Source organism: Microcebus murinus, chromosome 1, assembly GCF_040939455.1.
Source record: "Microcebus murinus isolate Inina chromosome 1, M.murinus_Inina_mat1.0, whole genome shotgun sequence".
In the NCBI taxonomy this organism is placed as follows: domain Eukaryota; kingdom Metazoa; phylum Chordata; class Mammalia; order Primates; family Cheirogaleidae; genus Microcebus; species Microcebus murinus.
In genome coordinates this window covers 71,255,433-71,268,307 of record NC_134104.1, presented here as the reverse complement: position 1 = coordinate 71,268,307, position 12,875 = coordinate 71,255,433, and the positions used below count along the sequence as shown (strand labels likewise).

Genomic DNA, 12,875 nt, shown 5'->3' with positions numbered 1-12,875 from the left:
TTAAGGATATTTTTAGACGGGCTGTAATTGCTCAGGTGTCCTATTTATACCCTTTTTTAAAGAGGCTTTGCAAATTGAGATTGCACCGCCACTCATTTTAGTTCTCACTAACCAAGACGCCAAGTCCCAAGTCATACCCAGTACAGCAGCAGAACACCAACATATTGAATCATGCTGTAGAGAGCCATGTACTTAAACATGCAAAATGAGGTTACGAGAGCTGCACGTCCTTCCCTGTGTAAGAAAAGAAATGAAATGAAAGTAATGAAAAGAATGAGATCAGTTATTCTATGCTGTTCAGCTGAGCTCAGGAGAAAAAGAAATCAAAACTCCAATCATACCATTGTTTGTGTGAAAGACTGGGTGGCCTTGAGTCAGTGAGATCTAGCTGCAAGTGTGCAAATGGCTAGATTTTCAGGAAAGACCGATTCCAGGCCTAGGTCCACAGTCTTGATCTGGCAACGGAGCCCAGATTCACAGTTCCTCTTGTCCTTTCTAAGGGCACTGTTTCAGCTCCTGAACTCAGAACCAAGGCACGTGGCAGCTAGTCCCAGGTCTCATGCCTACTCACTAATGTGATGTGGAGGGTCATTTCCCTTGTCTCAGTGTCTTCATCAATGAACTAAGGGATTTAAATAAGATTGCAGTTTTGGGGGTTATTTCCATGCAGGTGCTTTAGGAGTTTGGCACACGTTTGACTCAAATATCCTTTTGGGAGTTTCAACTTTTTCTAAATCTGGACTAAAACAATACACACACTCAAATTAGTCATACATCACATTTAAGTAGACTGGAAATGATGAGCATGTTCATCAGTGTCATTGTTGATTGACTTTGAGTAAACAGTACATATTTAAAGCATAAAATGGATGAGATATGAAATGTCACTTTTATCTATTTCTATTGGATAAAAATAGAGTTTAAATTATAATTTTAAATTTAAATTATACTTGTTTCACCTTTTTTAAAGTTTAAACTAGGTTTAATGATTTCCTAGGGTTCTAAACCTGATCTTCAAATCAGGTTTTTTTCTGTATCAGGCTTTTACCACTGCCATTTGCTCTGGCCAGAAAGTAGTTTCTCCTCCTTCCTCAGCTCCTTAGAGAGCACACCACCCCATCTGAAGCAGCCGATTCCACCTTTCCAGCTACCTTCCTACCTTTTGCATCACCCTATTTATTTCCTTGACAGCACCTATCAAAATCAGTAAGTATTGTCTTTATTTATCTCCCTTAATTCTTGGCATTAAGTGCCTGCTCAATAAATATTTGTCGAATGCATGAATAAAAAATTGGGAGAAACTAGCCAAATCATTGTTTTAATATGGAAAGAGTATGATATTTGTCCATTACACACATTTAAACAGAATTGATTCTAAAATAATCTCCAACTTTATGTGGCTATGTGAGCTTGGGCACATTAGTTAAATTCTCTAAGCCTCAATTTTTTTATTTGTAAAAGAAATAATAACCATTCCTATATGTCCTAGCTGTCTTAAAGTATAAGATAATAGGCATTAAAGCACTTTTCAGACTGCAAACACATGCTAGTTATAATAACCAAGAGTAGTTACAATGCTAACTACCTCTATCATTCAAATAAAATGCAGCAGAAACACATATTCTGGGGAGAAAAATAAAACTCCAAGGAAAATTTTAGTGGTAGCACCAATGATCAATAAAGATTTTGAAAACTGGGGATGGGATGGGTACCCCATGGAAGCACAGAGAGACAAGAGGGAAAGAAGGCAAGTGGACTTCTCTGAATCCCCCAGTATAAAGCATCTAAGGAGATATATTTGAAAAATCAGAGGATGATTGACAATTTCAAGCAGTAACAAGTTCCAGATTTCAATCTTCTGAAAATAACCTAATCAGTAAATTCATTCATTGGAAATACCACTGCTCTCCCAACGTTATTTTTAACTCCTGGTAAATCCATTTGGCAGAATGTTTGATTGCATTTTTCCACAAAGCACCCTCCCTACCTAGGGACACAAAGTTTCCCTGATCTTTCCTGGGCAGAGCAATGTAATCTATAACTAAAAGTTGAGAGAGAGAGAGAGAGAAAACAATAGTGCTTAGGGATGTGCCCACTTACTTGATAAGATGTGGTACGCACTCAATGTTTGGAGTTTTGGAAGTGAAAGGTGAAGCCACAGATGCCTCCTGCTCTGATAAAGAGATGCCCACATGAGCCATTTTCAAAGCCTGAAAGCAAAGAGTCAGCTTACTTTCCATGTAGATTCACCTACATCTGTACTAAGACTTCGCAAGAAAAGGCCAGTTAAGCTGGCCACAAGGTGGCTCATGGGCCCAAATGCTAACTGGGAGATGACCAGACTTGACCCCGCCTGCCCACATAAGGACAAGATGGCTCAGGACACCTAGCCAGAGGACTGGGAACTCCAGAACCAAATTCTACCCCACTTAGCCTATACTGATCATTCAGTCATTGTATGGCTTTGGTCAAAAACCTCTCAAACCCTCAGCATCAGTTTATCCATCAAGAGGAATGAAAATGATATGCATCCCAGGAGGTGCTGTCTCTAAAGGGCTCCAGACAAGCAGAACTGAGTGTGAGATTGTGGCCACACACACTGGCAGCTACGTACCCCACAGTCGTTGGCTCCATCGCCGCACATACCTACAAAGTAACTGCAAGGGAAGCATGTCAATTGTGGAGGAGATCAAAGCTATCTTACCAGCTAATTTCCTAATTAAAAAAATGAAGTGACCATCATTACTTAGGGTTCAAACTCATCATTTATTTTACGAGAATGTCCCTAAGAGTCTGGTTTCACTGAAAGTAAAGTGTGACTCAGGAGTGTATACAATAGATTTAGAAATCCAGCACATCAGTTCTGGCTCCAGGTGTTTCCCATAGACACCGCACTTCATAACTTAGGGAGCAGCTGTCTCAGCTGTAAAACAGGTGTTCACAATTATATGATGTGGGCGCGACACAGTGTAGAGGGCACAGGATTTGAAACCAGAAGATCTAGATTTAGAGCTTGGTCTTTTGACTACTATTCTCCCCAAAAAAACTGTTGTGAGTATTAAATGAGATGCTGTATGGGAACATGGCTTACAAAGTCTAAAATGATAAGTGATAGTTTTTGGTTCTGTTAATATTAACACAAGAGGAAGGAGCTCAACTCAAAAATGCAAATGCCAAGCCCAGAAGTTGGAGAAAGAAAATACATCTCTGCTTCAGGATGGCTTTTTGAGGCTGAGTGAATACTTCTCTCTTGAATGCTTGACAAAGATTACAAATAGTCAGCTTCTGAAAATACAAGCACTCTGACAGCATTCACAGAATACGTTGCGCTTTTCTCCCACACTGCTCTGTGTAGGTAACTAGTTTACTCTGTAGGTTTTCAAATATGTTGAGAAGACAGGGCTTTCTGAATCGAGATGCTTGCCCGATGACTGAATCAAATGAGTAGGAGGACAGAGTAGGAGTGAGTAGGAGCAGGAGTTATGTGGATGTGGCCAAGAGTGGAGAAAGCCTGCAGTGCTCCATGGGGTTCTGTTAACAGGAAACAAAGGTTGCCAGATGATGGGCTCTTTATTTGGTCTGCTCATTCTGCCTCAGAATGGAGACCCTTTGTGTTAGAAGAGAAATATTTTTCTGATTTAGAATAGAAACAATGCTTTGACATGAGAATATTTAAGTATTTTTACGGTTATATGAATCTCTTGTCATATGAATCTCCCTACATCATAATTGTGACGATAGCTTATAAAAATAAAGTCTAAATTCTCATTATACCCTCAAGAGCTGAGCTCAAACCTCCTTTCCAGTCTTATTTCTCCCCATACCATTTCACATCCCTTATGTTCCAGTCCACTTGTTCTAAATATTGGATGCAAAATTAACTTATGTGAGGAGCATTGAAAAAAAATACTGATTTCTAAGCCCCATATGAACAATTGCATCAGAATCTCTGGATGGTGGGCTCCTGGTATTTTTTCAAAGCTCCCCAGGTTATTGTTATGTACAGCCAGGGTAAGAACCACTGCCCCAGCCCAACTGAGTGACTCCCTGTGCCTCTCACTCTCCCCCTGTGATGCACCCATGTAATTCATGCCATCTGAATCGGCAAAGAACCTACTCCAGTTTCTGAAATTCTTCCACCAGGCTGGATTTCTGCCCAGGAGACATTCTTGCAAAGATAGTCCCATTGATCAGTATCTGTAAGAAACCCAAAGAGTAAATTTTTTGTAATGTCAGCTAGTCATACATGAAATAATTTATAATACTCAGAACATTGACTAAGTAATGACACCCATCAATGAAAACAGAAATTTTTCTAATGGGCCTTCCTTTGGATTTTAAGACAGACATTGAGACTTTATTCATCAGATATATGACCAGTGGAAACCAAAAAATCAGTAAAGATGACTGCTTAATAAAAATATTTTGTGAAAATGATGACCTACAGGAATTTAGTCCAGCTGCCATAGGGAACATGGTTCTGAAAAATCCTGAGCTTAATGGAACCTTGAACCAGTGGAGTGTGAGAAATTTAAAAATAATAAGAGGTCAAGATCCCAGGAGAAGAAAAATAAGCAATTGCTTCTCATAAAATTGTTCAGAACTGGCAGAAAAACAGCCTGATGGCGAAATAGTGACTATTTATGGTCTTTGACTTAACCATACCATCTGGATTTGACCAATTATGAAGCTCAGCTGATATCCCAAACCTAATTTGAGCTATGGAACACTAATGGTTTGGGGGTGTAAAAAGCTGTGCCAGCTCCACCCACCTATTCTCCCTTCTATAGAGTCTTAAATTCTATATCAGTTCCATGTGCCCCCTGCTCTTCTTGGCAGTAACCTCAGTTTAGTGTTTCCCCAATCTCAGAGTCTTTATTCTGTTTTCTTAAACGGTACCTAAGATGATGACCAATTAAGCATAAATAGTTTCTCTTTGGGTTACACTGGACCCATCTTTCTCTAGTTTGTTCACGTTTCATGTGTTCTTTCACATTCGGCCTTCTGTATCTGTGGGTTCCACACCCATGGATTAAACCAAACATGGATCAAAAATATTCGAAGAAAAAAATGAATGATTGTGTCTGTATTGAACATGTAAAGACTTTTTCTTCTTGTCATTATTCCCTAAACTATAGGATGTAACAACTATTTGCATAGAATTTACATTGTAATATATATTATAAGTAACCTAGAGATGATTTAATGTTTAAGGGAGGATATGCATAGGTTATATGCAAATGCTATGTGCCATTTTATGTAAGGGATTTGAGCATCCATAGATTTTGGTATTCATGGGGCAGTGCTGGAACCAATCTTCCATGGATTCTGAGGGATGATCGTGTGTGTGTGTGTGTGTGTGTGTGTATATATATATATGTACATATACATATATATGATAGACCTGCCCCCACTATGTCTTTGCTCTTCATCAAAGCCTCTTCAGTACAGAGTCATCTATCAAAAACCTAATGAAGTTCCTTTATTCTTGGCCTAGGTTCCTGTATAATTACGGGATTTCCACTATACTGTGAGATCCTTAATCATGGCAATATAATGACAGCCATCCAAAATTAATCTTTATAATTTGAGAAATCACAGATGCTTCAATCTTATAGAGAGTGGAAAATTGGCTAATTAAGTTTATTTATTTCAAATATAGTAGGAAATGAGACAATAACAACCTCTGCAAAAATATCTGCCTCTCTTATGATATATAGAACTAAGTATATATTACTTACTTAGAGGTTCAAAATAATTTAGGAGCATGTTCTGTAAGTGACATCAGCAGCATCTTCACAGGGAAATTGTTCGCCTCTTAGAACTTACCTTTGGCAGTAGGCTGCTGAAATGCTGACTTATAACATGAAAGGATTTTCCACTTAGGGCAAAATGATAACTTCTTTCTCTGCCATTATCAGAGACTTCTTCCCTGATGTTAATATAATTGTCCTGCAAAGAAAGACACGGCTATTTTAGACTCTTCCACTTGATAGAGTGGTTAGGACCACAAGCATATCTGAGAGAAGGCAATGAAGACAGACCAGGATCTTTCTTTAAAAGTCACACTCCAGCTATGATTCCATAGAGAAGCACTTTCTTTTTGCAGGATCAATCTTTGCACATCATGGCCACTAGTGAATAGGAGAATAACACTTACTCATGTCCTGTTTTCATCCTGATTTGATCTTGGTGAGTCCCAGAGAATAGCACATTTCACACATTTCAAGTGCAAAATACAAAAGCACTGCAGCTTAACAAATCTCTCCCTGAGGTGAGAACTTACTATTTTTTTTTTTTACAGAATTAATATTGTTCTACAAGGACACAATGGAGACAGAATACTGACAAGACTGGAGGTAAATGAATAAAACTTTTCTTTTTCCTACCCTGAAGACATAGTCTGATTTTTCTGTTGTACACAGCAGTGCCACTCCTGGGGACTAAATCCCCTTTGAACCCAATGGGGTGGCTGACAAGCAAGGGGAAAATGAGAAATTAGATTCACAACTCCACTTACTATATTCTTTCTCATATAGTGCCAAAAAAATTTAAGTTGAAAAGAATGGATTGTTTGCAGCACCCAGAAGAGCATTGCACCTTAAAGTTCAGTCGGAACAGTATGGGAAACTGATAAAACTGAGTTCATTGAACTGCATGGGTGATAGACATTTGGAGAAGTGTGTTAAATCCAGGTCAAAGCTGCTCAGTACCAATGCCGTGAGACAAGTTACATGATACGGTAAAAGGTCTGTTTTCGGGTGTACCTGATTCCCATATGTGATGTGTTTCTTCTCTTCTACTAACTTCCAAGATATGGATGCTGATGATGACCCAGTGGTTTCATTTGCCTCAATGAGAATGACTTTCTGGCTTTCAGAAACCATCCCAGATTTTCTGGCCACTGTTATTGCAGTCTGAAGATTGTCACCTAGAAGAAGGTAAGAGTATCCCAAGACAAGGTTGAAAAGATGGGACCAACTCATGCAGAGCCTGGAAAAGCAGTGTAAAAAATTCAGTCCTTAATTTTGTTGTTTAAAGAAATAATCTCTAAGGTCTTTCTCAGCCCTGACCTTCCGTGATTCCATGATTCCATGATTTCTCATGGTTATTTCATGACCTACTAGTATATTTTTGCCAGAAACTTGGCATAAAAAATAAAAAAGCAAAATTCAAATCTATTTCTGTCATTTGTTAGCAGCTTTACAAGTGTTTAGGAAAACTCTACTGGTTTAATATTGTATCTGGCTGTTCCCCGTCTAGTCAAGATGGAATAAACCCACCACAATCTCTCTCTCCCACTGATTACAATGGGAAACACTGAACAAAAAACAAAAAGCAACTACCCATGGACTTTGAAAAGTAAGCAAAAGTAGGCAGAGTGTGGAAGGGAGTCACATTTGGAGAAGCAACCTAAGAGGGGATGAGTTTTTCAGCTTTTTTCTCTTTCCTTTCATATGTTTGACCTAAGTCCTAGAGCAGTTCAAATAGCTAAAACTCTAAGAGAAACCAAGTCTTTTGGATTTCTTACAAAGGAACCAGGAAAATGGGTCCTTGTAGGCTGGAGTGTATGAGGGGAAATCATAGCAAGGAGAGAGCTAGACAAGTGTGTGAATTATATACCTCCTGGACTCAACCCAGAGCATGTGTGAAGCAGATGCAAAGAAAGATAAGCAAAGCTTCAAGAATTGAACTGTGATATAGATCACCTTCCATCTGTAAGAGTAACCCCTGTGTGGGGCAGACCCAGATATCATAGCAAAAGACTTAATAGCTAAACTAATATTGGAACTACCACCTACAATAGGCAAGACAGAACTTTGGGTAGATTGCCCGCTAAAACAAAAAGGTCAGTGTTCTCCAGAAGATTTTAACAAAATCCAAAATCTCACAACATAATAGTCAAAATGTTAAGGATACTCAACATATGAAAAATCTGGAAAATCTGGCCAATTCCCAAGGGTGGGGGAACAACATTTGCCAATCCCTAGGTGACCCAGATGTTGGAATTACCAGATAATGGTTTTAAAGCAGTTATCATAAGCCCATTTAATGTGGTAAATGTTAATTCTCTTGAAATAAATGGAAAGATAAGTGAAAAATATAAACTGTAAAAAATAACCAAATAGATACTTTAGAATTGAAAAATACAATACCTGAAATTAAAAAAAAAATTTCACTGGATGTACTCAATAGCAGAATAGAGATGACAGGAGAAAGGGTCAGTGAACTTGAAGGCAGATAAATAGAAATTATACAACCTGAAGAACAAAGATAACATCTTTTTAAAAATGAACAGTCTCAAGGATATCAAAAGGACTCATCCATGTCATTAGAGTCCAAGAAGCAAAGGAAAAAGAGATTGGAACAGAAAAAAATATTTAAAGAAATGATAGCAAAAATTTCCCAAATATGGTAAAAGACTTAAATGTATAGAGTCAAGAAGCTCAGTGAACTCCATACAGGATAAACTCAGTGAGACTCTCATCCAGACACATAATAATCAAATAGTAAAAGTCAAAGATAAAGAATAAAAGCAGTTATATAAAAACATATTACATATGAGGGAAAAATAATTCAAATTATCACAGATTTCTCTTCAAAAAATGTGGAGACAAGACCACAGTGGAACAACATATTTAAAATGTTGAAAGAAAAGAACTGTCAACTCTGATTCCTCTAGCTAGTGAAAATATCCTTCAGGAATGAAAGAGAAATAAAGACATTCTCAGTTGAAGAAAAGCAAGATAATTTGTCATTAGAGCACATGCTCAAAAAAAAAAAATACTAAAGGAAGCTCTTTAGCTCGAAAAGAAATGATTCTAGAGGTTAACCTGTAACTTAAGGAACAAAAACATAGCAAAAAAAAAAAAATGATACAGATCTGAGTAAATATAAAAAGAGAAGGAAGGCAAGAGACATTTCTGGTTGTAAGTCTTCTTGAAAGGGTAGATACATATGTTTTAATCCCTAAAGCAACCACTAAAAAATAAGTAACATCTGGCTGGCTGTCCCTAACATAGCTTCTCCCAGGTTTCTACCAAAATACTTAGGAGGACCCTCAATTAAGCTGAGCTGGTGGGAAGGAGCTGCTCTACCTCAGGCTGGAAGAATCTAGGGATCCCTGAGAGGTAGGAGGCTTCTCCCCATGCCTGAGCTGGACACCAGCAGCCTGTCTGCTTTGCAACACAGGCCCATCTTGCCATCTCCCACTGGTGCAAGATCTACTGTTGAGGACATACAGCCCAAGCCTGAGCTTCAGTCATCTGACAGACAAATACAACAGTCTATCTAAGAAATTCCAGAAGCTGAACAGGAAAAGATCAGGCAGAACATTCAGAACTCATGACTGGTGAAATGAAAAGCTGCTGCAGACTGATGAAACCTGCATTAAAAATAAAAGCACCTAAGCAAATGCAAATGCAGCACCAAAACACAAGCAAACAAAATTTTCTAGAGCCACTCACACCTCAAAACATGGTTTAAGGATTTAAGAGTTCAATAGGGGATTTGAAGGAGATAATGAACATTGCTGGGAGCTGAGATTGTGGTTTGGAAAAACTGGGTGCCAATAAAAAAACCTTCAAGTACAAAGCAAAATTATAAAAAGGTGACAATCACAAGAAAAAAACAAACTAAGAGGATAGATCCACGGAGACCTGTCATGTGAATAATAGAAATTCCAGAAGTAAAAAAGGAAAGATGGAGAACAAAGGCAATAATTAAACAAACAATAGGGGAAATTTTTCTGAGAAGAAGACAGATTAAAATACTCTTGATGGTCCAGACTACAGTAATGAAAAAGACAAACATAAAGGCAAACATTTCTAAACTCCAAAGTTAAATTTAAAAGATTATCTGTTACCTACAAAGGACTGGCAGTGGACTTGCAATGTGCCATACCAGAAGGCAAAGGAATTGCACCTATGAAAAAAGAACTACAACTCAAGAATCTTATATCAAGGCAAGATATTATTCACCTGTCGGGGCAAAGAAAGATCTTCCAGGATATGTAAGAAATTGGACAGCATATCACACCTCCATTCCATCCAAGGACAATACTTGAGAAAAGAAACTAAACAAGCAAGGAAAGGAAAAACAGAATTTTCAAAATGAGGAAAGAGAAGTGAAGAGGAAGGATGGAGAACGATGAACTCTTGTACATAAATCTGAATGGTTAGGGATAGATGATGAGAATGTGTAATAGAAGTGCTAAATAAAGATTTTTGAAACAGAAGGGTCATAGTGTAAGAGAAATTCTAATATGTAGTAAATTAACTCAGCAATACCTAAAAGTCAGATTGAGAGATCTGACTGTAAAAGGATAAAGTAAAAGCAATCCAAAAGTCTCTGGGATTGTGGGGTCTGGAATGCAGGGGTGTAGAAGTACAGAAGTAAAAGTATTCAAGATTCCTACGGTGGAATTGGGGTCAGGGGATGGGGGTGGGAAGTAATGGCTTTGATGTGGAAATAATCTGTGTAAGTGACAAAAATAATAGAGTTAAAAGCATCTATGAGAGCAAAGAAAGGCAACACACATTCAAAAAAATATGAATATGAATTCATCAGGAAGTCATTTATTCACCTCTAGTTTCTTCTGCAATTAAAAAATTATAGCATCAGTGTCAAATTTCATTAAGAAATTCACACTTAATTTCATTAAGAAATTTCACACATTTCTCTTGCTATCCTGTTTGTATTACATGATTTGGGCTTTAGGGTTAGGAGTAGAGAGAATAGCATATTTTTTTTATCTCTAGGATCATAGATTTTATTGTTGATGGGACTTCAGTGTAGTTTATAGACCACATTGAGCATTTTTCTTAGTATTTGATAATAAAAAATCATCATCTTTGCCTGACTCATACCTTCTTGACATTTAGGTTTCATTTGAAATGTAAATGCCTTTCAGAGAGGCATCTCTTAAACATCTCATCTAAAGTAGATGGCCAGATACACTTTACCACATCATCCGATTTTGTGTACCTCAAAATACTTACACTATTTGATTGATTTTCTATTATGCCACTGAAATGGAAGCTTGGGGAAAACAATAATTTTGCTTTTTTTTTAGCCTATCTCCTGCACCTAGAAAGGTGTCTGGCCCATAGTAGGTTGTTAAGAAAGTGAGTCCCTATTCCCACATCGAATTCTTACTGTTTTCACTACACACTTGGTTGTATACCTGTGATCATTACAGTCCTTATCCGCGCTGAGATGAGCTCTTCCAAGACAGGTTTAGTCTCTTCCTTCAAACGATTCTCTAAGATCAGCAAGCCCAGAAATATCAGGTTTGATTCTACCTTCTCCCTGGAAATATACATGATTGAACAGAAGTAGCACATTATAGCTTTCTCAGAGGAAGTAAAACAAAAAGACAAAGATCCCTGGCCGAGTGGTTGCACTCACTCATCCAAGCACTGTTCCTTAGCCACTGATTATATGACAGGAACAATCCAGAAAAAAGGCAGAAGGAGACACAAAGAATGTCGAATACTTAGTTAATCAAGAGAAAGAGAGTACTTATTAAGCAAAAGCTTTGATTTAACCTTTGTAGAAAACAAGATAAAAGACTCTAAGAGTTACCTCGCCTGCTAATAACAAAGAGTAATTCTAGTTTGGGTACAAAACGTCATGAAAATTAAGAGGAAGCATAAGAAAAATAAATACCAGTTTCTCCAGAAACCAGGCTGTAATCAACACCATCTTAGCCCCAGGAGATAGGAGCTCATAATCTCAACAAATGGTACCTCTATTAAGGCCAAGTTCTTCCCTCTTTCTCCCTCAGCTGGTAGCAATGCTTTTCTGCACAAAGCGTGTATGTTTCCAAAAGTAAGTAAGGCCTTCAAGGCTCCTATCCACCACAAGAACATTTTCAGCAACATTTTACAGGACCAAGTGCAGGGAAATACATTTGTGATTGGGAGTTCAAAGATTATTCCATGATTCCTTTATCTTACATGCAAACACAAGAACAAGACACCAGCACTGCCTAATTCTGGCTGAAATGCAGATGAAAGCAACACTGCTAAAAAGCTCCTTGACTTGCCTGCCGTGTGTGTCTGAATGCTGGGTCTCACATAAGCCAGGGTCATGATCCAGAGTCAGCGATGCTCCCAGGAAGCTGCTAACACCTCCACCAGAGCAGCAGGATGTAGACACGGTTTGAACTACTCACCTCAGAGCAAGCATGGGAGGATGGCATTTCTCATTCTTCTGAACCTGGCATTTAAGTCTGTGGTGTGATTCCAAACTATCTTACTAGCTTCAGCTATCACCAAATTCTTCACCCACCCTAATTTCAGGCCAAGTTGGAACATTCACCATGGGTAGTCTCTGTACTTGACTCTCTCTAGACATTCATTCTGGGCTGCTATGAGACATTCTTCCTTATTTCATGGAAGAGGTTATATGCTCCCCATGATTTGCTAATGAAATACTTCTTATATTTTGAGGCTCAATTCTCATGGTACCTCTCCCATAAAGGCTTCCTCAAGGGAACAAGGGAAATAATTGTTCCCTTGACATATTACTTCTACCTCAGTTTAGCTCATATTTTATTTGACCATATATTATCATTCTTGCCTTTCTGATCTGTCACTCTGCCTCAGTTAGTTGAGGACAAGCCCACCTGATTCAATGCTGTGTTCATCAGTGCCCGAGTGATGCCGGACACACAAACAGTGCTCAGCAAATGTGTGCCTAGTTGAAATGCTCTGATACATATTGTGACCAATTTTTGCCAGGCAATCTAGAAAAATTCATTTCTTTTTTTCAAAAAGTCTTCTGCCAATGAATTCAAGAAACAGCACTGAGGAAAAGGAGGAGAGAATATACAGTAGCCCCTAACTCTAGAGAATTCACATTCAACTGGG

The 12,875-nt window shown here is 38.2% G+C and overlaps 1 protein-coding gene across 1 annotated transcript in view; it reads right to left on the bottom strand.

Annotated features, from left to right (window-relative positions):
- Nucleotides 1-12,875, bottom strand: part of ATP13A4 (ATPase 13A4) — a 138,102-nt gene that overhangs the window by 25,328 nt on the left and 99,899 nt on the right. Inside the window, exons 18-24 of the mRNA XM_012780244.3 lie at nt 11,186-11,310; nt 6,768-6,931; nt 5,830-5,952; nt 4,118-4,197; nt 2,615-2,657; nt 2,101-2,210; nt 138-234 (exon numbers count right to left, since the gene is read on the bottom strand). Of these exons, the coding sequence (XP_012635698.1) occupies nt 138-234; nt 2,101-2,210; nt 2,615-2,657; nt 4,118-4,197; nt 5,830-5,952; nt 6,768-6,931; nt 11,186-11,310 (742 nt within the window). The remainder of the gene's footprint in view (nt 1-137; nt 235-2,100; nt 2,211-2,614; nt 2,658-4,117; nt 4,198-5,829; nt 5,953-6,767; nt 6,932-11,185; nt 11,311-12,875) is intronic.